The following is a 24,818-nucleotide window of genomic DNA, read 5'->3' on the forward strand; positions in this document are numbered from 1 at the left end:
TTATTATTATTATTTATTATTATTATTATTATTATTATTATTATTATTATTATTATTAAGAATTATTTTTATTATTATTATTATCATTATTATTGCGTGAAAAATAATGTGTAATAAAATTCACAATTATATAGTAAATTATATTACTATATTTATTTTTAATATTTTTATATAATATCTTATCAAAATTTTATTATTATTATTATTATTATTATTATTATTATTAAATTATTATTATTATTATTATTATTATTGCTAAGAAATTCACAATCTTATGAAAAACAATCTGTGTAATAAAAATCCACAATTATATAGTAAACTATATTACTATATTTATTTTACACAGTAATATAATTTACTATATAATTGTGGATTCATATCAAAATTATTATTATTATTATTATTATTATTATTATTATTATTATTATTATTATTATTATTATTATTATTTATTATTATTCACAATTATTATTATTATAGTAAATATATTACTATATTTATAACAGTAATATAATTTTATATAATTGTATTCATTATTATTATTATTATTATTATTATTATTATTATTATTATTATTATTATTATTATTATTAACTATAATAAACTTATTACAAAATTTTATTATTATTATTAATAAATTATTATTATTTTATAATAATATCCAGATTATACATAAGACAAAGGACAATAAGATACGGTTATTCTGTCAATCGTTGGGTAATATAATTCAAAATGTAACGCTGCGAGTAATTTTGAAGGTAACGCTGGACGTAATAACAATAACAAAAATTGCAGAATTATAATAATGACGACCATAGTATCGGCATAATGCAATAAAAAATGACCGAAGTGGAAATAATAACACAACAGTAATCAAAATGATACTAATTAGAAAAATATTTAAATAATGGTAAAAAATAAAATGGAAAAATATATAAATAGTGATAAAAACGAAAATGAAAAACTATGTAAATAATGCTAAAAATAATAATGGAATATAATAATAATAATAATAATAATAATAATAATAATAATAATAATAATAATAATAATAATAATAATAATAATAATAATAATAATTTTTTCTTATTACTATGAACTTTCTCAACAGTGTTATTATTATTATTATTATTATTATTATTATTATTATTATTATTATTATTATTATTATTATTATTATTATTATTATTAGGCTTTCCTCACTATTAAGTTCATGTGTCTGTTGATATTAAAACTGTTGCAGTCATTTTTCTTTTTGTATTATTACAGTGACAGTAATGGATAAATCTGTAATAATGATGATAACTAAAAAATTAATAATAATTATAATGGTAATTAATTATTATAATATTAATAAAGAGAAAATCATAGTAGGCCACAATGACAACATCTGACCGATGAAACGAGCTAACTACGATCCTGAGATCTTGTCCAGGCGAAGGGACGATCCAGATCCTGACTCGCAAATGAGGATTCGGGGATTGACTAATCACAAGTAGTGAAATCCTTTTTGAAATCCTTGTACTGTAGAAATCACAGGATGCAAAAACCCGTCTCGTGCAGACGGAAGCCGCCACGCCCATCCAAACACTGACCGGTATATAAAGAGCAGCATTTTGTGGGATCAGCACAGACTCATCTTGTTGAGACTTCGTCAAAACACAAACATGATCTCCAAAGTAAGGTTTGTGGGGTCTGGGGATTCTGCCTGAGTGGAAGAATATATCTGCTATATCTTTTCTGTTTTATTTGAGGACAGGGACAGTTATTATGGTAATTATAAGATTGATGATATCTGTTAGTCATTAATAACTTTGTAACATTGATTTTTTTTTTTATGTCATTTCAGGTCACCCTCGTCTTTTTGGGCATGGCTGCCCTGGTAGCAGCTGACAGCTTCGAGAGCTTCGAGAGATATGCTCCACCAAGGAGGGTAAGCTTTGTTTGTTTAGTCTCGAATCCTTTTATTAAATCGTTTCCATCTTATTTAAGTTAATTTTGAAGGAAATATTAGAAGATGAATTTTTAATTTGAAATAAAAAATGACCTGAGTAATTCCTGAATCATGAACCATTCTTATTGATTACAGTTCTCTTCTGGCTCCGTTGAGTCCTTCGAATCCGGCGAAGCCAAGTACAACTTCAACTGGGCCGTCAACCACGCCCCTCCCGCAACGACTTCGGACACCAGGAAGCCCGTGACGGCGAGAACACCCAGGATCCTACTATGTCCACCTTCCCGACGGCCGCCTGCAGAAGGTGGCCTTCCGCGTCGATGGCGACGACGGATACATCGCCGATGTGACCTACTCCGGTGAGGCTCAGTTCCCCGACTCCGACGAATCCTTCGAGTCCCGTGAGGCTCCCAGGAGGTTCTACTATGGCTCTGGCTCCAACGAGTCCAAGTAAATCCTAAGAACCGAATCCCGAATCCACTTAAATCCTGAGACCAAATAATCTCGAAGGAAGTCGAACTTCTTCCTGAACGCCAATGATTTTCCTTATTCTCGGCAAACTTCTTTGAAAACCCTCAGTCAGTATTTATACTTATTTATTGAATAAACTTTGAAATGTAATTTATTTGTTTTATTCTTGACTTTTAAGAGTCCCTGAAAGAATTCTTGATTAAAAATTCCATCACTCACGAATGGATATATGTAACTCCTAAAATTTAAATGATAAAATAAAATCATTATATATATATATATATATATATATATATATATATATATATATATATATATATATATATATATATATATATATATATATATATATATATACATATACACACACACAGACACACACGAGAGAGAGAGAGAGAGAGAGAGAGAGAGAGAGAGAGAGAGAGAGAGAGTTAGGATATCTCATTCGACACAGAAATATGTCAGTCATCTCCTTTTTATTTTTACTATGAAAACTAATGCTTTATATAAATGATGGGTTTATTATTATTATTATTATTATTATTATTATTATTATTATTATTATTATTATTATTGCCTTATTATTATTATTATGAAGCCATGATAAAGGCGAATTCAAGTGGGTAGCTCATTAAACATTCCATAAAAATCACACTGTAATGAAGCCATGTCCAAAAAGAATGGGCGAGGGGAGCGCTCGTAGCCTAAACGCTAAACAGCACTTCTCGTAGTAAATGGGTACAGAACAAACAAAATTAATCAAACCCACTAAAGGGGATCATTAATGGTAAAATATCCCAAATAAAAGGGATACAAAAAAAACACAAAACAAACATGTTGCCCAAGACCAAAGAGGTCAAGAGACGAGTGAGAGGAGATCGAGACGGGCGTTATAAATCCCTTTAATTATTAAAGAAAGGAAAATAAGAAGCCTCAATCGCCTAAAAAACAACAAAACACTGGTACTCAAGTAATTGAAGAAGAAAGGATGCCATAAAAATCCAATTAGAGCACAAAATAAGGATCACAACGAAATTACGTGTGAACTTAAAAACGTGCTAAAATGGAATGCGGCACCTTGTTACAGAGAATGGGCTTGAATCGGCACCTCTCTCGTTGGGACTTTTGAATTGGGAATCTCAGGATAACGTGTTTTTGTAGTTCACCCTTTTCCATACAGACTCCATCTAGTGGAGCTCGCTCTGGGGGTAAAAAAAATTTAGCTTTCTCATCTAGCAAAATTACCTAGAAAAACTCCAGAAATAGCTTTTCCTTTGTCAAAATCCGTTTATTATTATTATTCAAGTGGCATTCAAGTGGCATTATTCCATTCAGCACTGGAGTCCAAGAAGAGGGCGTTGGAGCGGTTGGACAGCAAGGTAAAGAGAATAATAACGAAGGAATAATAATATTGATCTAAAGGTGGAACTAAAAACTGTTGTTCAAAGAAGTAATAGTTAAGAGGTTGGACAGCAAGATGAATAAAGAGGGGATGGAGGTAAAGTAAAAATAAAAAAAATTGAGTATAAAAAGGGACGATGCAAACACCCTTTAGAGAATGAACTACCCTCCTAAGGGGAATCAGTAACCTGCTACAATAGTATTAAAAAAAAAAATTAAATCCATAAAATCCTATGAAAAACTAAGGCTATTCTTTGAATAACGTAATAATTTTTACTTTATTAATAATGAAATAATAATAATAATAATAATAATTTGAATAATAATAATAATAATAATAATAATAATGATTCATTACTAATAATATTCAGTGAACAACCATAATTAAGATTTATTAACTAAAATGTTGCAAAATCAAATATAATAAAATTTTCTTACCAGCCACTAAAATTCATCATGAAAGTATGCATTCAGCACTCAGTAAATAAGTCAGCGCAACAGTCCTAAAATAAAGGCTTAAAATGTTCAACAACTTTATTTTTGCAATAGTGAACTGAAATTCCAAAGGACGTAAGTACTTTGAATCTATCGGATGTTTTGGATAATGTAAAAACCACACTTGCTTGTTAGGCGAAGTTGCACAAAAACTATCACTGCAGTTTCTTCTGAAGTTACACCCCCTTGCAATGATGCAGTGAAATCTTACAGCTTCTCTCTCAATGTTTCTTTCTCTATTCTCTCTCTCTCTCTCTATCTCTCTCTCTCTATATATATGTTTATATAAAATGTGTGTGTATATATATAAATATAAAATGTTTATATATATAAATTATATATATATATATATATGTGTGTGTGTGTGTATATAGATGTTTGTTGTGTAAATATATAAATATAAATATTTATATATATAAATTTATATATATATATATATATATTTATATTTATCTCTCTCTCTCTCTCTATATATATATATATATATATATATATATATATATATATATATATATATATATATATCTCTTTATACATATATATAATTATATATATATATATATATATATTTATATATATATATATATATATATATATATATATATATATATATATATATATATATATATATATATATATATATATAACATACACACACACATATATGTAATGTTCACGTCTATATTTATGCAGATTCACCATCAATATTAATCGTTTTTAATTAGAACCCAGGGCAATGTTTATTCCAGAAATACTGTAAAGAACTTAATGTATGATCATACTATAGTATTATCAACTAAATTAATCCACGTAATTGCCCAAGGTAATGAATAAACTTTAATACGCCAGAGAATTTAACGATTGTTACATTATTAAATGAAGTAATAAAATGCAAAACTTTGCCGGTTTTGTAACCTCATGACCTTGAAAATTGGTCATTGGCCAATTTTTGGGGTGTAAAGCAATAAGGGAATAGTTGGGTATTATCCTATTAGGTTTCATGCCCTAATAATAATAATAATAATAATAATAATAATAATAATAATAATAATAATAATAATAATAATAATAATAAAAAGAAATAGGAGAATAAGAAGAAAAGCAATAAAACTATACTCGATGAGGCAGCGAATTCATGCAAATAATTCCCCAGTGAATGAGAAAGTTGAACGAACAGAAACAAAACTAAAAAAAAAAAAAAAATTACTTTTGCATACCAAGATCACTACTGAATAGGATCTAGTGACTCAACACAAGCATGAAAAATCAGGGTAACAACTCGAGTTCCAATAGCCCTTCATGGGTCATTATAGTGATTACTCCAGCACACTAAATGAAATGCAGGTATGCGCAGATTTTGCTAGGGTACCGGGAAAAATAATATAAAGGAATCATATTTGCTGTTTAATAAATAATAAATACATAACATCAGAAGACCTGGTGGTTGCCAGCAGCAGAAAGGTCTTTGGGAATTATGGGTTTATCTGAGAAGGATGTATCGCTCGTGTCCTTGTGAGGATCTCGGTCTGAGGATTTACTTGGACTCGTTGGAGCCGGAGCCATAGTAGAACCTCCTGGAAGCCTCACGGGACTCGTACGATTCGACGGAATCGGGGAACTGAGCCTCACCGGAGTAGGTCACATCGGCGGTGTATCCGTCGTCGTCAGAGGCGCGGAAGGCCACCTTCTGCAGGCGACCGTCGGGGAGGTGGACGTAGTAGGATCCCTGTGTGTTCTCGCCGTCTCCTTCCTCCTGGTGTCCGAAGTCGTTGCGGGAGGGTGGGTGGTTGACGGCCCAGTTGAAGTTGTAACGAGCCTCGCCGGACTCGAAGGACTCTGCGGATCCTGAGGAGAACTGCAGGGGAAAGGAATCAGAATCTTCAGTCTGAGTCTTCAGTGCTCTGAGGCTTCGATACTTCGACGCCATTTATTTTTTATCAAATTCATCATAATTCGAAAAATACTAATAATACTCACCCTTGGGGCGGAATATCTTTCGAAGCTTTCGAAGCTGTCGGCTGCCACAAGGGCGACTAAGCCCAGAAGAACGAAAGCGACCTGAAATTACAATTGTAAGATATTATTGCTGTTGGTATAAATCATAGGAAATATACAGCTTTAATCATTTACAAATACCTAAGTATATATACTGTACATACTTTAATTAAATATATCTTATTAGATACATCTTATTCCTTACCTTAGCGACCATGTTGATATTGTTGGAGTCTCGAAAAGAAACTGATGCCTTGTCCTGCCTCATGGATCATTTATATACACAAACTGCAAGAAGGGTGGAGTCAGGTAATCGATTATAAAACAAGTTTTTCCAGTTAGATTTCCAAAGAGTTTCTGTCACTTCAGTAAACTCCAATTATGGTTCATCCTTAATAAATTGTGGCAAGGTTTTAAGAGATATGTTAAATTCTAGTTATTGGAAATCTGTGATCCTTTCTTGCTTTTATTGAATATTTAAAAACAAATTTACGTAAAAAAGTATTCGTGTGACTTTTTATTTTTTTCATGCTTTTTAAACAGTCATTGTGTTAACATTTCTCCTCTTAGGTTACCAACATGTCAGGTCATAGAATTTGATTGTCTAAAGATTTTTATGGGTTTTGTCAAAGCATGAATACAAATTCATTTTTGTATGTCTCAGGTTGTTATGCTTTATAAGAAACTGGATTGATTTACTCTAAAAATTCAAAATATTCCATTTTAGTTTTCTGTAAAAGAAAACTATTGTGCCGGTTTTGTCTGTCCGTCCGCACTTTTTTCTTTCCGCACTTTTTCTGTCCGCACTTTTTCTGTTAGCACTTTTTCCTGTCCGCACTTCTTCTGTCCGCCTTCAGATCTTAAAAACCACTGAGGCTACGGGGCTGCAAATTGGTATGTTGATCATCCACCCTCCAGTCATCAAATATACCAAATTGCAGCCCTCTAGCCTCCTTAGTAGTTTTATGTTGTTTAAGGTTAAAGTTAGCCATAATCGTGCTTCTGGCAACGACATAGGATAGGCCACTACCGGGCCGTGGCTAGAGTTTCATGGGCCGCGGCTCATACAGAATTATACCGAGACCACCGAAAGATAGATCTGTTTTCGGTGGCCTTGATTATACGCTGTAGCGGCTGTACAGAAAACTCGATTGAGCAAAAGAAACTCCCGCGCAGTTTTTACTTGTTTTTTTTTTTGTTACTTTGTCACTGGACGTGATGAATATTTAAAATGAACTCTGAAAGATATTGTTCAACAAATTTTATAGGTATAATCTGTATTGCCATTTACATTCACCATTTCCAACCTCTACCTCACAGGAAAATATAATAGTTTTTCCTTAGATACTATCGCAAGAAATAATTAGGGATATACGGACTATTAAAAACCAAGACACAGATTATTAAAAACATGATATTTTTTATAACCTTTCATCATTTCTTAATTAGTATATGCAGAATAGAGGAGATCATTTCTGTATTCAATTCCTGATGATTCCACAGTCCATGAAAAGGCTTAATTAGAGAGAATCTTGTTCGCTGTTCATGACTGTAAAATACACTGGAATGAGAAAAGTTTGTATAAAGTTGTAATTTTGGTGCTTCTGAGGTTTCAATGAAGTACTTTTTAAGCATACGTCAAAAGCTGTTTTGGTCGTCAAAGAGAATTATGAATGTTCTAAAGGACTTTTAGCTACGTGCCGAAGACAAGATTGGTGTCTTTTTTTTTTTATTTGGTTTGAATTTTAGTATGTTTAGGGGTTGCCAATGAAATGGCGTTGCACCATTTCAAAGATTTTCCATTCTCATTATTCTTTGTCTTTATTTTTTCTTTTTTTATGCAAATCCTAAAAACCTATTCTTATGTTTTTTTATTTTTATTTTAGAGGCAAAAAAGCATGGTTTTCTTACTTACCAGTTTGATAAGAAAATGTGAATTGAATAACATTATACTGTTAAAAATAAAAGCATAAGCAAATTCATTAAGATTACTCTGTGTCGCAGTGGCTAATATTGTATTTCCCATATTTCGGTCAAATACTGGAACGGGACCCATACGTGAATAGTACATGGGAAAATATATTTATTATACAAAAATAAATGGTGGGAATCGTTTTGATTAGTGCATTGGGTCCGATATAAATGAAAAACCCAAATATTTTTCATCTTGGAATCCATCTTATAATTATTAGACCATGAAGTAAACATTATTTGCCACTTACATGTCATGATCTAAGAATCCAAGAGAGATGCTGTAGAATTATGCCTTGAATTCCTGATCAATTGTTCGACTGTGAACTACTTTCTTATGACTCCTTCGAACATCAGATACAAGGTTTTACGAATACTTCTTCTTATTTTTCTTCTTAGCTTGATCCATAGTCAATTTCACGTCACTTCATACACGTTTCTTGGGGTTTCTCTCTACTCGATTAAAAGCAGAAGGACTTTTGTTATTATTCCTTGAGGTAATAGTACTTCAGTATCGGGTCAGACCGTGACATTGCATTGTCGAATATTTTCGCAACACTGTTTTTTCTTGTTTCTGACTAAAAATGTGTTTTCGTATGAGGTTTTCTGATTATACGCAATCACTAAGAGATATTCTGCTGTCTCCATGAAGACAGGTATATAAAGGATATGGATGAATGTTTAATTAAGTTTTTCTGAACCTGTTAAAAATATGTCATAGTTATTTTTCCAAAGAAGTTTGTCATGGTACTTGCCACATATGGCCTGAGACGATAACCTTGATTCGTTTTCTTGAAAAAACGAAAAAGTACCGGTGTATGTATATAAATATGTATATATATTTACATATGTATACATATGTATATACATAAATATGAATATAAAGACTATACAGTTCTAAAAATGATTCTTGGATGCATTCTCACCTAAAAATCCCAAATGTAAACTACACATGCAAATACTGAACGAGAGAGAGAGAGAGAGAGAGAGAGAGAGAGAGAGAGAGAGAGAGAGAGAGAGAGAGAGAGAGAGAGAGATAAGAAGAGATAATATGAGCCTTTGCATCGTGTGTTATTAAGAGAGCTCAAATGCCGCGACCCCCCCGACCTTATTTGGCAGCAAAGGTCAGAATTTAATGCCCACTCTGACCTCCTCACGGTCACTGATTCATGATAAAAATTTTGTTTTAAAGGTTTGGTTTTTGGGTTTGTGGTCTCTCTGAAACAAAGTATATCTATATATATATAATATTTTTTGGAAATTATACATATATATATATATATATATATATATATATATATATATATATATATATATATATATATATATATATATATATATATATAGAGAGAGAGAGAGAGAGAGAGAGAGAGTCAATGAAATACAGCTACGCAGAGACTTTGTTCAAGTAAAAGGTAAAATAACACAAAAGAATCATATTTGCTTTTTAATAAATAATAAATACATAACATCAGAAGACCTGGTGGTTGCCAGCAGCAAAAAGGTCTTTGGGGTGTGGGTTTATCTGAGAAGGATGTTTCGCTCGTGTCCTTGTGAGGAGCTCGGTCTGAGGATTTACTTGGACTCGTTGGAGCCGGAGCCATAGTAGAACCTCCTGGGAGCCTCACGGGACTCGTAGGATTCGACGGAGTCGGGAACTGAGCCTCACCGGAGTAGGTCACATCGGCGGTGTATCCGTCGTCGTCAGAGGCGCGGAAGGCGACCTTCTGCAGGCGACCGTCGGGGAGGTGGACGTAGTAGGATCCCTGTGTGTTCTCGCCATCTCCTTCCTCCTGGTGTCCGAAGTCGTTGCGGGAGGGTGGGTGGTTGACGGCCCAGTTGAAGTTGTAACGAGCCTCGCCGGACTCGAAGGACTCTGCGGATCCTGAGGAGAACTGCAGGGCAAAGGAATTAGAATCTTTAGTCTGAGTCTTCAGAGCTTTGAGGCTTCGATACTTCGACGCCATTTATTTTATATTAAATTTCACCAGATTTTAAAAAATACTAATAATACTCACCCTTGGGGCGGAATATCTTTCGAAGCTTTCGAAGCTGTCGGCTACCACGAGGGCGACTAAGCCCAGAAGAGCGAAAGCGACCTGAAATTACAGTTGTAAGATATTATTGCTGTTGGTATAAATCATAGGAAATATACAGCTTTAATAATTTACAAATACCTAAATGTATATACATACTCTAATTAAATATATCTTATTGGGACCCCTCATTCCTTACCTTAGATACCATGTTGATCTTGTTGGAGTCTCGAGAAGAAACTGATGCTTTGTCCTGCCTCATGAATCGTTTATATACACAAACTGCAAGAAGGGTGGAGTCAGTGATCGATTCTAAAACTAGTTTTTCCAGTTAGATTTCCAAAGAGTTTTTGTCACTTTAGTAAGCTCCAGTTGTGGTCCATCCTTAATAAATTATGGTAAGTTTTCCAGACATATGTTAAATTCCAGTTATAGTAAATCTGCGCACCTTTCTTGCTTTATTGAATATTTAAAAACAAAGTTACGTAAAAAAATGTTCCTGTGACTTTTTAGTTTTTCAAGTCTTTGTAAGCATTCATTGTGTTAACATTTCTCCTCTTAGGTTACCAACATACAAGGTCATAGAATTTGTTTGTCTAAAGATTTTTATGGGTTTTGTCAAAGCTTGAATACAAATTCTTTTGTATGTCTCAGGTTGTTATGCTTTATAAGGAACTGGATTAATATACTCTAAAAATTAAAATTATTCCTTTTTTATGTTTGTTTTAGTGCTGGACTTCTTACTGAATACTTAAAATGAACTCTGAAAGGTAATGTTTAACAAATCTTATAGGTATAATCTGTATTGTCATCTTAAGTATAAGTATTTACATTCACCATTTCTAATCTGTACCTCACAGGAAAATATAGTACATTTTTTCCTTAGATACTGTTGTAAGAAATAATTAGGGATATACGGATTATTATAAACCAAGACACAGGTTATTAAAAACATGACATTTTTATAGCCTTTCATCATTTCTTAATTAGTATATGCAGAATAAAGGACTATTAAAACCAAGTCACTTCTGTTTTCAATTCCTGATGATTTCGTTGTCCATCCACAAAAGGCTTAATTAGAGAGAATCTTCTTCGCTGTTCCATGACTGTAAAATATAATGGAATGAGAAAATTGTGAATAAGTTGTAATTTTGGTGCTTACTGAGGTTTCCATAAAAGTACTTTTTAAGCATACGTCAAAAAGTTGTTTTGGTCGTCAAAGAAAATTATGAATGCTCTAAATGACTTTTAGCTTCTGATCGAAAAGAAGATTGGTATTTTTTTATTTTTTTATTTAGTTTGAGTTTTAGTGTGTTTAGGGGTTGCCAATGAAATGGCGTTGCACCATTTCAAATATTTTCCATTCTCATTATTCTGTGTCTATTTTTTTTTAATGCAAATCCTAAAACCTATACTTATGTTTTTTTTTTTATTTTAGAGGCATAAAAGCATGGTTTTTCTTACTTACTAGTTTGATAAGAACATGTGAATTGAATAACATTATACTGTTAGAAATAAACGCATAAGCAAATTCATTAAGATTACTCTGTGTCGCAGTGGCTAATACTGCATTTCCCATATATCGGTCAAATACTGGAACGGGACCCATACGTGAATAGTACATGGGAAAATATATCTATTATGAAAAATAAATGGTAAACAGTTTGAATCATTTTTGAATAAACAAAAACCCAAATATTTTTCATCTTGGAATCCATCTTATAATTATTAGAAGCATGAAGTAAATATTATTTGCCACTTACATGTCATAATCTAAGAATCCAAGAGAAATGCTGTAGAATTATGCCTTGAATTCCTGATCAAGTTTTCGGCTGTGAACTACTTTCTTATGACTCCTTCGAACATCAGCTACAATGAAAGGTTTTAAGAATGCTTGTTCTTCTTCTTCTTCTTCTTTCTTCTTAGCTTGATCCATAGTCAACTTCACGTCACTTCATACACGTTTCTTTGGATTTTCTCTACTCGATTAAAAGAAGAATGACTATTATTTTTATTATTCCATGAGGTAAGAGTACATCAGTACCGGGTCAGACCGTGACATTGCATTGTCGAATATTTTTCGCAACGCTGTTTTCTCTTGCTTCCGACAGAAAACGTGTTTTCGTATCAGGTTTTCTGACTATGCGCAATCACTAAGAAATATTCTGCTGATTCCATAAAGACATGTATATAAAGGATATGGATGAATGTTGATTAGATTTTTCTGAACCTGTCAAAAATATGTCATTTTTTCCAAAGAAGTGTGTTTTAGTATTTGCCACATATGGCCTAAGACGATAACCTTGATTCCTTTTCTTGAAATAACGAAAAAGCTACCGGTGTATGTATATATATATGTATATATATTTACATATATATACATATGTATATACATACATGTAAATATAAAGACTATACAGTTCTAAAAATGATTCTTGGATGCATTCTCACCTAAAAATCCCAAATGTAAACTACACATGCAAATACTGAACACTGAATGAGAGAGAGAAGAGAGAGAGAGAGAGAGAGAGAGAGAGAGAGAGAGAAAGAAGAGATAATATGAGCCTTTGCCTCGTGTGTTATTAAGAGAGCTCAAATACCATGACCCCCGACCTTATTTGGCCGCAAAGGTCAGAATTTAATGCCCACTCTAACCTCCTCACGGTCACTGATTCATGATAAAAATTTTATTTTAAAGGTTTATTTTTTGGTTTTGTGGTCCCTCTGAAACAAGCGATTTTTGGGAAATTATATACATACATACATACATATATATATATATATATATATATATATATATATATATATATATATATATATATATATATATAGAGAGAGAGAGAGAGAGAGAGAGAGAGAGAGAGAGAGAGAGAGCGTCAATGAAATACAGCTACGCAGAGACTTTGTTCAAGTAAAAGGTAAAATAACAGAAAAGAATCATATTTGCTTTTTAATAAATAATAAATACATAACATCAGAAGACCTGGTGGATGCCAGCAGCAAAAAGGTCTTTGGGAATTGTGGGTTTATCTGAGAAGGATGTTTCGCTCGTGTCCTTGTGAGGAGCTCGGTCTGAGGATTTACTTGGACTCGTTGGAGCCGGAGCCATAGTAGAACCTTCTGGGAGCCTCACGGGACTCGTAGGATTCGACGGAGTCGGGGAACTGAGCCTCACCGGAGTAGGTCACATCGGCGGTGTATCCGTCGTCGTCAGAGGCGCGGAAGGCCACCTTCTGCAGACGACCGTCGGGGAGGTGGACGTAGTAGGATCCCTGTGTGTTCTCGCCATCTCCTTCCTCCTGGTGTCCGAAGTCGTTGCGGGAGGGTGGGTGGTTGACGGCCCAGTTGAAGTTGTAACGAGCCTCGCCGGACTCGAAGGACTCGGCGGATCCTGAGGAGAACTGCAGGGAAAGGAATCACAATCTTCAGTCTTAGTCTTCAGAGCTTTGAGGCTTCGATACTTCGACGCCATTTATTTTATATTAAATTTCATCATAATTCGAAAAATACTAATAATACTCACCCTTGGGGCGGAATATCTTTCGAAGCTTTCGAAGCTGTCGGCTACCACGAGGGCGACTAAGCCCAGAAGAGCGAAAACGACCTGAAATTGCAATTGTAAAATATTATTGCTGTTGGTATAAATAATAGGGAATAGACAGTTTTGTCATTTACAAACCTAAGTATATATACATACTTTAATTAAATATATCTTATTGGGAACATCTCATTCCTTACCTTAGCGACCATGTTGATCTTGTTGGAGTCTCGAGAAGAAACTGATGCTTTGTCCTGCCTCATGAATCGTTTATATACACAAACTGCAAGAAGGGTGGAGTCAGTGATCGATTCTGAAACTAGTTTTTCCTGTTAGATTTCCAAAGAGTTTTTGTCACTTTAGTAAGCTCCAATTGTGGTCCATCCTTAATAAATTATGGTAAGTTTTCCAGACATATATTGAATTCCAGTTACTGTAAATCTGCGCACCTTTCTTGCTTTATTGAATATTTAAAAACAAATTTACGTAAAAAAATGTTCCTGTGATTTTTTATTTTTTCAAGTCTTTGTAAGCATTCATTGTGTTAACATTTCTCCTCTTAGGTTACCAACATACAAGGTCATAGAATTTGTCTAAAGGTTTCTATGGGTTTTGTCAAAGCATGAATACAAATTCTTTTTGTGTGTCTCAGGTTGTTATGCTTTATAAGGAACTGGATTGATATACTCTAAAAAATACTGGACTTGAGCGAATTAAAATGAACTCTGAAAGGTATTGTTTAACAAATCTTATAGGTATAATCTGTATTGTCATCTTAAGAATAAGTATTTACATTCACCATTTCTAATCTGTACCTCACAGGAAAATATAGTACATTTTTTCCTTAGATACTGTTGTAAGAAATAATTAGGGATATACGGATTATTATAAACCAAGACACAGGTTATTAAAAACATGACATTTTTTATAGCCTTTCTTCATTTCTTAATTAGTATATGCAGAATAAAGGAGATCACTTCTGTTTTCAATTCCTGATGATTTCGTTGTCCATGAAAAGGCTTAATTAGAGAGAATCTTCTTCGCTGTCCATGACTGTAAAATATAATGGAATGAGAAAATTGTGAATAAGTTGTAATTTTGGTGCTTACTGAGGTTTCCATAAAGTACTTTTTAAGCATACGTCAAAAGTTGTTTTGGTCGTCAAAGAAAATTATGAATGCTCTAAATGACTTTTAGCTTCTGATCGAAAAGAAGATTGTTTTTTTTTTTTTTTATTTAGTTTGAGTTTTAGTGTGTTTAGGGGTTGCCAATGAAATGGCGTTGCACCATTTCAAATATTTTCCATTCTCATTATTCTGTGTCTATTTTTTTTTTTAATGCAAATCCTAAAAACCTATACTTATGCTTTTTTTTTTTATTTTAGAGGCATAAAAGCATGATTTTCTTGCTTACTAGTTTGATAAGAACATGTGAATTGAATAACATTATACTGTTAGAAATAAACGCATAAGCAAATTCATTAAGATTACTCTGTGTCGCAGTGGCTAATACTGCATTTCCCATATATCGGTCAAATACTGGAACGGGACCCATACGTGAATATTACATGGGAAAATATATCTATTAAAAAAGAGTAAACAGTTTGAATCGTTTTGAATAGTGCCCAAATATTTTTCATCTTGGAATCCGTCTTATAATTATTAGAAGCATGAAGTAAATATTATTTGCCACTTACATTTCATGATCTAAGAATCCAAGAGAAATGCTGTAGAATTGTGCCTTGAATTCCTGATCAAGTTTTCGGCTGTGAACTACTTTCTTATGACTCCTTCGAACATCAGCTACAATGAAAGGCTTTAAGAATGCTTGTTCTTCTTCTTCTTCTTCTTCTTCTTCTTCTTCTTCTTCTTCTTCTTCTTCTTCTTCTTCTTAGCTTGATCCATAGTCAACTTCACGTCACTTCATACACGTTTCTTTGGATTTCTCTCTACTCGATTAAAAGAAGAATGACTATTATTTTTATTATTCCATGAGGTAAGAGTACATCAGTACCGGGTCAGACCGTGACATTGCATTGTCGAATATTTTCGCAACGCTGTTTTCTCTTGCTTCCGACTGAAAACGTGTTTTCGTATCAGGTTTTCTGACTATGCGCAACCGCTAAGAAATATTCTGCTGCCTCCATAAAGACATGCATATAAAGGATATGGATGAATGTTAATTAGATTTTTCTGAACCTGTCAAAAATATGTCATTTTTTTTCCAAAGAGTGTGTTTTAGTATTTGCCACATATGGCCTAAGACGATAACCTTGATTCCTTTTCTTGAAATAACGAAAAGCTACCGGTGTAGGTATATACATATGTATATATACTTACATATATATACATATGCATATACATACATGTAAATATAAAGACTATACAGTTCTAAAAATGATTCTTGGATGCATTCTCACCTAAAAATCCCAAATGTAAACTACACATGCGAACACTGAATGAGAGAGAGAGAGAGAGAGAGAGAGAGAGAGAGAGAGAGAGAGAGAGAGAGAGAGAGAGAAAGAGAGATAATAGAGCCTTTGCCTCGTGTGTTATTAAGAGAGCTCAAGTACCGTGACCCCCCCGACCTTATTTGGCCGCAAAGGTCAGAATTTAATGCCCACTCTGACCTCCTCACGGTCACTGATTCATGATAAAAATTTTGTTTTAAAGGTTTTTTTTTGGGTTTGTGGCCCCTCTGAAACAAGCGATTTTTGGGAAATTATACATACATACATACATATATATATATATATATATATATATATATATATATATATATATATATATATATATATATATATATATAGAGAGAGAGAGAGAGAGAGAGAGAGAGAGAGAGAGAGAGAGAGAGAGAGAGCGTCAATGAAATACAGCTACGCAGAGACTTTGTTCAAGTAAAAGGTAAAATAACAGAAAAGAATCATATTTGCTTTTTAATAAATAATAAATACATAACATCAGAAGACCTGGTGGTTGCCAGCAGCAAAAAGGTCTTTGGGAATTGTGGGTTTATCTGAGAAGGATGTTTCGCTCATGTCCTTGTGAGGATCTCGGTCTGAGGATTTACTTGGACTCGTTGGAGCCGGAGCCATAGTAGAACCTCCTGGGAGCCTCACGGGACTCGTAGGATTCGACGGAGTCGGGGAACTGAGCCTCACCGGAGTAGGTCACATCGGCGGTGTATCCGTCGTCGTCAGATGCGCGGAAGGCGACCTTCTGCAGGCGACCGTCGGGGAGGTGGACGTAGTAGGATCCCTGTGTGTTCTCGCCATCTCCTTCCTCCTGGTGTCCGAAGTCGTTGCGGGAGGGTGGGTGGTTGACGGCCCAGTTGAAGTTGTAACGAGCCTCGCCGGACTCGAAGGACTCGGCGGATCCTGAGGAGAACTGCAGGGCAAAGGAATCACAATCTTCAGTCTTAGTCTTCAGAGCTTTGAGGCTTCGATACTTCGACGCCATTTATTTTATATTAAATTTCATCATAATTCGAAAAATACTAATAATACTCACCCTTGGGGCGGAATATCTTTCGAAGCTTTCGAAGCTGTCGGCTACCACGAGGGCGACTAAGCCCAGAAGAGCGAAAACGACCTGAAATTGCAATTGTAAGATATTATTGCTGTTGGTATAAATCATAGGGAATAGACAGTTTTGTCATTTACAAACCTAAGTATATATACGTACTTTAATTAAATATATCTTATTGGGAACATCTCATTCCTTACCTTGGCGACCATGTTGATCTTGTTGGAGTCTCGAGAAGAAACTGATGCTTTGTCCTGCCTCATGAATCGTTTATATACACAAACTGCAAGAAGGGTGGAGTCAGTGAGCGATTCTAAAACTAGTTTTTCCAGTTAGATTTCCAAAGAGTTTTTGTCACTTTAGTAAGCTCCAGTTGTGGTCCATCCTTAATAAATTATGGTAAGTTTTCCAGACATATGTTAAATTCCAGTTATTGTAAATCTGCGCACCTTTCTTGCTTTATTGAATATTTAAAAACAAATTTACGTAAAAAAATGTTCCTGTGACTTTTTATTTTTTCAAGTCTATGTAAGCATTCATTGTGTTAACATTTCTCCTCTTAGGTTACCAACATACCAGGTCATAGAATTTGTTTGTCTAAAGATTTTTATGGGTTTTATCAAAGCATGAAAACAAATTCTTTTTGTGTGTCTCAGGTTGTTATGCTTTATAAGGAACTGGATTAATATACTCTAAAAATTAAAATTATTCATTTTTTTATCTTTAGTTAGTCGCTGGACTTGAAGAATACTTAAAATGAACTCTGAAAGGTAATGTTTAACAAATCTTATAGGTATAATCTGTATTGACATCTTAAATATAGGTATTTACATTCACCATTTCTAATCTCTACCTCACAGGAAAATATAATACTTTTTTTCCTTAGATACTGTTGTAAGAAATAATTAGGGATATACGGATTATTATAAACCAAGACACAGGTTATTAAAAACATGACATTTTTTATAGCCTTTCATCATTTCTTAATTAGTATAAGCAGAATAAAGGAGATCACTTCTGTTTTCAATTCCTGATGATTTCGTTGTCCATGAAAAAGGTTTAATTAGAGAGAATCTTGTTCGCTGTTCATGACTGTAAAATACACTGGAATGAGAAAATTGTGAATAAAGTTATAATTTTGGTGCTTACTGAGGTTTCATTGAAGTATTTTTTAAGCATACGTCTAAAGTCGTTTTGGTCGCCAAAGAAAATTATGAATGTTCTTAATGACTTTTAGCTTCGGATCGAAAAGAAGATTGGTATTTTTTTTTTTAATTTAGTTTGAATTTTAGTGTGTTTAGGAGTTGCCAGTGAAATGGCGTTGCACCATTTCAAATATTTTCCATTCTCATTATTCTTTGTCTTTATCATTTCCTTTTTTTCAGTGCAAATCCTAAAAACCTATTCTTTTTTTTTTTTTATTTTAGGGGGATAAATGCATGATTTTCTTACTTACCAGTTTGATAAGAACATGTGAATTGAATAACATTATACTTTTAAAGATAAACGCATAAGCAAATTCATTAAGATTACTCTGTGTCGCAGTGGCTAATATTGTATTTCCCATATTTCGATCAAATACTGGAATGGGACCCATACCTGAATAGTACATGGGCAAATATATTTATTAAAAAAAAGTAAACAGTTTGAATCGTTTTGAATAGTGCGTAGGATCTGATTTAAATGAAAACCCAAACATTTTTTCATCTTGAAATCCGTCTTATAATTATTAGAAGCATGAAGTAAATATTATTTGCCACTTACATATCATGATCTAAGAATCCAAGAGAAATGCTGTAGAATTGTGCCTTGAATTCCTGATCAATTTTTCTGCTGTGAACTACTTTCTTATGACTCCTTCGAACCTCATATGCAATGAAAGGTTTTAAGAATACTTCTTCTTCTTCCATAGTCAAACTCACATCACTTCATACACGTTTCTTGGGATTTCTCTCTACTCGATTAAAAGCAGAAGGACTTTTGTTATTATTCCCTGAGGTAATAGTACTTCAGTATCGGGTCAGACCGTGACATTGCATGGTCGATTTCTTGTTTCTGACTGAAAATGTGTTTTCGTATGAGGTTTTCTGATTATGCGCAATCGCTAAGAGATATTCTTCTGTCTCAATAAAGACATGTATATAAAGGATATGGATGAATTAAGTTTTTCTGAACCTGTCAAAAATATGTCATAGTTATTTTTCCAAAGAAGTGTTTCTTGGTACTTGCCACATATGACCTGAGACGATAACCTTGATTCATTTTCTTGAAAAAACGAAAAGCTACCTGTGTATGTATATACATATGTATATATATTTACATATATATACATATGCATATACATACATGTAATTATAAAGGCTATACAGCTCTAAAAATGATTCTTGGATGCATTCTCACCTAAAAATCGCAAATATAAACTACACATGCAAATACTGAACGAGAGAGAGAGAGAGAGAGAGAGAGAGAGAGAGAGAGAGAGAGAGAGAGAGAGAGAGAGAGAGAGATAATATGAGCCTTTGCCTCGTGTGCTAGTAAGAGAGCTCAAATACCCTTCCTTACCTTATTTGGCCGCAAAGGTCAGAATTTAACACCCACTCTGACCCCTCACGGTCACTGATTCATGATTAATATTTTGTTTTGAAGGTTCAATTTTGGTTTTGTGGCTTATACATACATATATACACAGTATGTATATATGGATAGCTAGAGAGAGAGAGAGAGAGAGAGAGAGAGAGAGAGAGAGAGAGAGAGAGAGCGTTAATGAAATTCAGCTACGCAGAGACTTTGTTCAGATAGGAGGTAAAATAATAGAAAAGAATCATATTTTGCTTTTTAATAATTTGATAAATAATAAATACATAACATCAGAAGACCTGGTGGGTGCCAGCAGCAAAAAGGTCTTTGGGAATTGTGGGTTTATCTGAGAAGGATGTTTCGCTCGTGTCCTTGTGAGGAGCTCGGTCTGAGGATTTACTTGGACTCGTTGGAGCCGGAGCCATAGTAGAACCTCCTGGGAGCCTCACGGGACTCGTAGGATTCGACGGAGTCGGGGAACTGAGCCTCACCGGAGTAGGTCACATCGGCGGTGTAACCGTCGTCGTCAGATGCGCGGAAGGCGACCTTCTGCAGGCGACCGTCGGGGAGGTGGACGTAGTAGGATCCCTGTGTGTTCTCGCCATCTCCTTCCTCCTGGTGTCCGAAGTCGTTGCGGGAGGGTGGGTGGTTGACGGCCCAGTTGAAGTTGTAACGAGCCTCGCCGGACTCGAAGGACTCGGCGGATCCTGAGGAGAACTGCAGGGCAAAGGAATTAGAATCTTTAGTCTGAGTCTTCAGAGCTTTGAGGCTTCGATACTTCGACGCCATTTATTTTATATTAAATTTCATCATAATTCGAAAAATACTAATATACTCACCCTTGGGGCGGAATATCTTTCGAAGCTTTCGAAGCTGTCGGCTGCCACGAGGGCGACTAAGCCCAGAAGAGCGAAAACGACCTGAAATTACAATTGTAAGATATTATTGCTGTTGGTATAAATCATAGCGTATAGACAGTTTTGTCATTTACAAACCTAAGTATATATACATACTTTAATTAAATATATCTTATTGGGAACCCCTCATTCCTTACCTTAGATACCATGTTGATCTTGTTGGAGTCTCGAGAAGGAACTGATGCTTTGTCCTGCCTCATGAATCGTTTATATACACAAACTGCAAGAAGGGTGGAGTCAGTGAGCGATTCTAAAACTAGTTTTTCCAGTTAGATTTCCAAAGAGTTTTTGTCACTTTAGTAAGCTCCAGTTGTGGTCCATCCTTAATAAATTATGGTAAGTTTTCCAGACATATCTTAAATTCCAGTTATTGTAAATCTGCGCACCTTTCTTGCTTTATTGAATATTTAAAAACAAATTTACGTAAAAAATGTTCCTGTGACTTTTTAGTTTTCAAGTCTTTTGTAAGCATTCATTGTGTTAACATTTCTCCTCTTAGGTTACCAACATGTCAGGTCATAGAATTTGATTGTCTAAAGATTTCTATGGGTTTTGTCAAAGCATGAATACAAATTCTTTTTGTGTGTCTCAGGTTGTTATGCTTTATATGGAACTGGATTGATATACTCTAAAAATACTTAAAATGAACTCTGAAAGGTATTGTTTAACAAATCTTATAGGTATAATCTGTATTGCCATCTTAAGTATAAGCATTTACATTCACCATTTCTAATCTCTACCTACCCCACTGGAAAATATAATACATTTTTTCCTTAGATACTGTTGTAAGAAATAATTAGGGATATACGGATTATTATAAACCAAGACACAGATTATTAAAAACATGACATTTTTTATAGCCTTTCATCATTTCTTAACTGGTATATGTAGCATAGAGGAAGTCACTTCTGTTTTCAATTCCTGATGATTTCTTTGTCCATGAAAAGGCTTAATTAGAGAGAATCTTGTTCGCTGTTCATGACTGCAAATTACACTGGAATGAGAAAATTGTGAATAAAGTTGTAATTTTTGTGTTTACTGAGGTTTCCATAAAGTACTTTTTAAGCATACGTCAAAAGTTGTTTTGGTCGTCAAAGAAAATTATGAATGTCCTAAATGACTTTTAGCTTCGGATCGAAAAGAAGATTGTTTTTTTTTTTTATTTGGTTTAAATTTCAGTATGTTTAGGAGTTGCCAATGAAATGGCGTTGCACCATTTCAAATATTTTCCATTCTCATTATTCTGTGTCTTTATCATTTCCTTTTTTTTCAATGCAAATCCTAAAAACCTATTTTTAAGTTTTTTTTTAAATTTTAGGGACAAAAACGCATGATTTTCTTACTTAACAGTTTGATAAGAACATGTGAATTGAATAACATCATACTGTTAGAAATAAACGCATAAGCAAATTCATTAAGATTACTCTGAGTAGCAATGGCTAATACTGTATTTCCCACATTTCGGTCAAATACTGGAACGGGACCCATACGTGAATAGTACATGGGAAAATATATTTATTATAGAAAAATAAATGGTGGGAATCGTTTTGAATAGTGCATTGGGTCTGATATAAATGAAAACCCAAATATTTTTATCTTGGAATCCATCTTATAATTATTAGAAGCATGAAGTCAACATTATTTGCCACTTACATGTCATGATCTAAGAATCCAAGAGAAATGCTGTAGAATTATGCCTTGAATTCCTGATCAATTTTTCGGCTGTGAACTACTTTTTAATGACTCCTTCGAACCTCATATGCAATGAAAGGTTTTAAGAATACTTTTCTTCTTTCTTCTTCTTCTTCTTCTTCTTCTTCTTCTTCTTCTTCTTCTTCTTCTTCTTCTTCTTCTTCTTAGCTTGATCCATAGTCAACTTCACGTCACTTCATACACGTTTCTTTGGATTTCTCTCTACTCGATTAAAAGAAGAATGACTATTATTTTTATTATTCCATGAGGTAAGAGTACATCAGTACCGGGTCAGACCGTGACATTGCATTGTCGAATATTTTCGCAACGCTGTTTTCTCTTGTTTCCGACTGAAAACGTGTTTTCTAATCAGGTTTTCTGACTATGCGCAATCGCTAAGAAATATTCTGCTGCCTCCATAAAGACATGTATATAAAGGATATGGATGAATGTTAATTAGATTTTTCTGAACCTTTCAAAAATATGTCATAGTTTTTTTCCAAAGAGTGTGTTTTAGTATTTGCCACATATGGCCTGAGACGATAACCTTGATTCATTTTCTTGAAATAACGAAAAACTACCGGTGTATGTATATACATATGTGTATATATATTTACATATATATACATATGCATATACATACATGTAAATATAAAGGCTATACAGCTCTAAAAATGATTCTTGGATGCATTCTCACCTAAAAATCCCAAATGTAAACTACACATGCAAATACTGAACGAGCGAGAGAGAGAGAGAGAGAGAGAGAGAGAGAGAGAGAGAGAGAGAGAGAGAGAGAGAGAGAGATATGAGCCTTTGCCTCGTGAGTTAGTAAGACAGCTCAAATACCCTTCCTTACCTAATTTGGCCGCAAAGCTCAGAATTTAATGCCCACTCTGACCTCCTCACGGTCACTGATTAGTAATTGATATTTTGTTTTAAAGGTTTATTTTTTGGTTCTGTGGCCTCTCTGAAACAAGCGATTTTTGGGAAATTATACATACATATATATACAGTATGTAAATGTGGATAGCTAGAGAGAGAGAGAGAGAGAGAGAGAGAGAGAGAGAGAGAGAGAGAGAGCGTTAGTGAAATTCAGCTACGCAGAGACTTTGTTAAAGTAGAAGGTAAAATAACAGAAAAGAATCATATTTGCTTTTTAATAAATAATAAATACATAACATCAGAAGACCTGGTGGTTGCCAGCAGCAAAAAGGTCTTTAAGAATTGTGGGTTTATCTGAGAAGGATGTTTCGCTCGTGTCCTCGTTAGGATCTCGGTCTGAGGATTTACTTGGACTCGTTGGAGCCGGAGCCATAGTAGAACCTCCTGGGAGCCTCACGGGATTCGTAGGATTCGACGGAGTCGGGGAACTGAGCCTCACCGGAGTAGGTCACATCGGCGGTGTATCCGTCGTCGTCAGAGGCGCGGAAGGCGACCTTCTGCAGGCGACCGTCGGGGAGGTGGACGTAGTAGGATCCCTGTGTGTTCTCGCCGTCTCCTTCCTCCTGGTGTCCGAAGTCGTTGCGGGAGGGTGGGTGGTTGACGGCCCAGTTGAAGTTGTAACGAGCCTCGCCGGACTCGAAGGACTCAGCGGATCCTGAGGAGAACTGCAGGGGAAAGGAATCAGAATCTTCAGTCTGAGTCTTTAGAGCTTTGAGGCTTCGATACTTCGACGCCATTTACTTTGTATTAAATTTCATCATAATTCGAAAAATACTAATAATACTCACCCTTGGGGCGGAGTATCTTTCGAAGCTTTCGAAGCTGTCGGCTGCCACGAGGGCGACTAAGCCCAGAAGAGCGAAAACGACCTGAAATTACAATTGTAAGATATTATTGCTGTTGGTATAAATCATAGGAAATGAACAGCTTTTGTCATTTACAAATACCTAAGTAAATATACATACTCTAATTAAATGTATCATATAGGGAACATCTCATTCCTTACCTTAGCGACCATGTTGATCTTGTTGGAGTCTCGAGAAGAAACTGATGCTTTGTCCTGCCTCATGAATCATTTATATACACAAACTGCAAGAAGGGTGGAGTCAGGTAATCGATTTTAAAACTAGTTTTTCCTGTTAGATTTCGAAAGAGCTTCTGTCACTTTGGTAAGTTGCAATTATGGTTCATCCTTAGTAAACTAAGGAAAGTATTTGAAAGATGTATTAAGTTTTAAGGTACTGTGATGTATCTCTGCAGCTTTCTTGCTGTGTTATTGAATATTGGGAAACTGTCACAAAATAT

At 34.4% G+C, this 24,818-nt stretch overlaps 7 protein-coding genes and 1 pseudogene across 9 annotated transcripts in view; 1 reads left to right on the plus strand and 7 right to left on the minus strand.

Annotated features, from left to right (window-relative positions):
- LOC136831560 (pro-resilin-like) overlaps positions 1–24,818 on the minus strand; it is a 367,651-nt gene that overhangs the window by 90,621 nt on the left and 252,212 nt on the right. The gene's annotated exons all lie outside the window — the stretch shown is intronic.
- On the plus strand, positions 1,651–2,574 carry LOC136831749 (pro-resilin-like; annotated as a pseudogene).
- LOC136831750 (pro-resilin-like) lies at positions 5,713–6,599 on the minus strand. Its single transcript, XM_067092370.1, has 3 exons — positions 6,522–6,599; positions 6,299–6,379; positions 5,713–6,176 (listed from the first exon to the last, which is right to left on the minus strand). The coding sequence occupies exons 1-3, from the start codon at positions 6,582–6,584 to the stop codon at positions 5,856–5,858; spliced, it is 465 nt and encodes a 154-aa protein (XP_066948471.1). The 5' UTR covers positions 6,585–6,599; the 3' UTR covers positions 5,713–5,855.
- Positions 6,588–10,585, minus strand: LOC136831649 (uncharacterized). The gene is made up of 4 exons (XM_067092277.1): positions 10,523–10,585; positions 10,306–10,386; positions 9,753–10,182; positions 6,588–6,604 (listed from the first exon to the last, which is right to left on the minus strand). The coding sequence occupies exons 1-4, from the start codon at positions 10,583–10,585 to the stop codon at positions 6,588–6,590; spliced, it is 591 nt and encodes a 196-aa protein (XP_066948378.1).
- Positions 13,261–14,091, minus strand: LOC136831751 (pro-resilin-like). Its single transcript, XM_067092371.1, has 3 exons — positions 14,062–14,091; positions 13,847–13,927; positions 13,261–13,724 (listed from the first exon to the last, which is right to left on the minus strand). The coding sequence occupies exons 1-3, from the start codon at positions 14,071–14,073 to the stop codon at positions 13,404–13,406; spliced, it is 414 nt and encodes a 137-aa protein (XP_066948472.1). The 5' UTR covers positions 14,074–14,091; the 3' UTR covers positions 13,261–13,403.
- On the minus strand, positions 16,784–17,615 carry LOC136831752 (pro-resilin-like). The gene is made up of 3 exons (XM_067092372.1): positions 17,586–17,615; positions 17,371–17,451; positions 16,784–17,247 (listed from the first exon to the last, which is right to left on the minus strand). Exons 1-3 carry the CDS (start codon positions 17,595–17,597, stop codon positions 16,927–16,929), a joined length of 414 nt encoding a protein of 137 aa, XP_066948473.1. The 5' UTR covers positions 17,598–17,615; the 3' UTR covers positions 16,784–16,926.
- Positions 20,223–21,048, minus strand: LOC136831753 (pro-resilin-like). Its single transcript, XM_067092373.1, has 3 exons — positions 21,017–21,048; positions 20,802–20,882; positions 20,223–20,679 (listed from the first exon to the last, which is right to left on the minus strand). The coding sequence occupies exons 1-3, from the start codon at positions 21,026–21,028 to the stop codon at positions 20,359–20,361; spliced, it is 414 nt and encodes a 137-aa protein (XP_066948474.1). The 5' UTR covers positions 21,029–21,048; the 3' UTR covers positions 20,223–20,358.
- LOC136831754 (pro-resilin-like) lies at positions 23,743–24,551 on the minus strand. The gene is made up of 3 exons (XM_067092374.1): positions 24,520–24,551; positions 24,302–24,382; positions 23,743–24,178 (listed from the first exon to the last, which is right to left on the minus strand). The coding sequence occupies exons 1-3, from the start codon at positions 24,529–24,531 to the stop codon at positions 23,858–23,860; spliced, it is 414 nt and encodes a 137-aa protein (XP_066948475.1). The 5' UTR covers positions 24,532–24,551; the 3' UTR covers positions 23,743–23,857.

The sequence above is a fragment of the Macrobrachium rosenbergii genome, chromosome 48 (genome assembly GCF_040412425.1).
Source record: "Macrobrachium rosenbergii isolate ZJJX-2024 chromosome 48, ASM4041242v1, whole genome shotgun sequence".
NCBI classification, from domain to species: Eukaryota; Metazoa; Arthropoda; class Malacostraca; order Decapoda; family Palaemonidae; genus Macrobrachium; species Macrobrachium rosenbergii.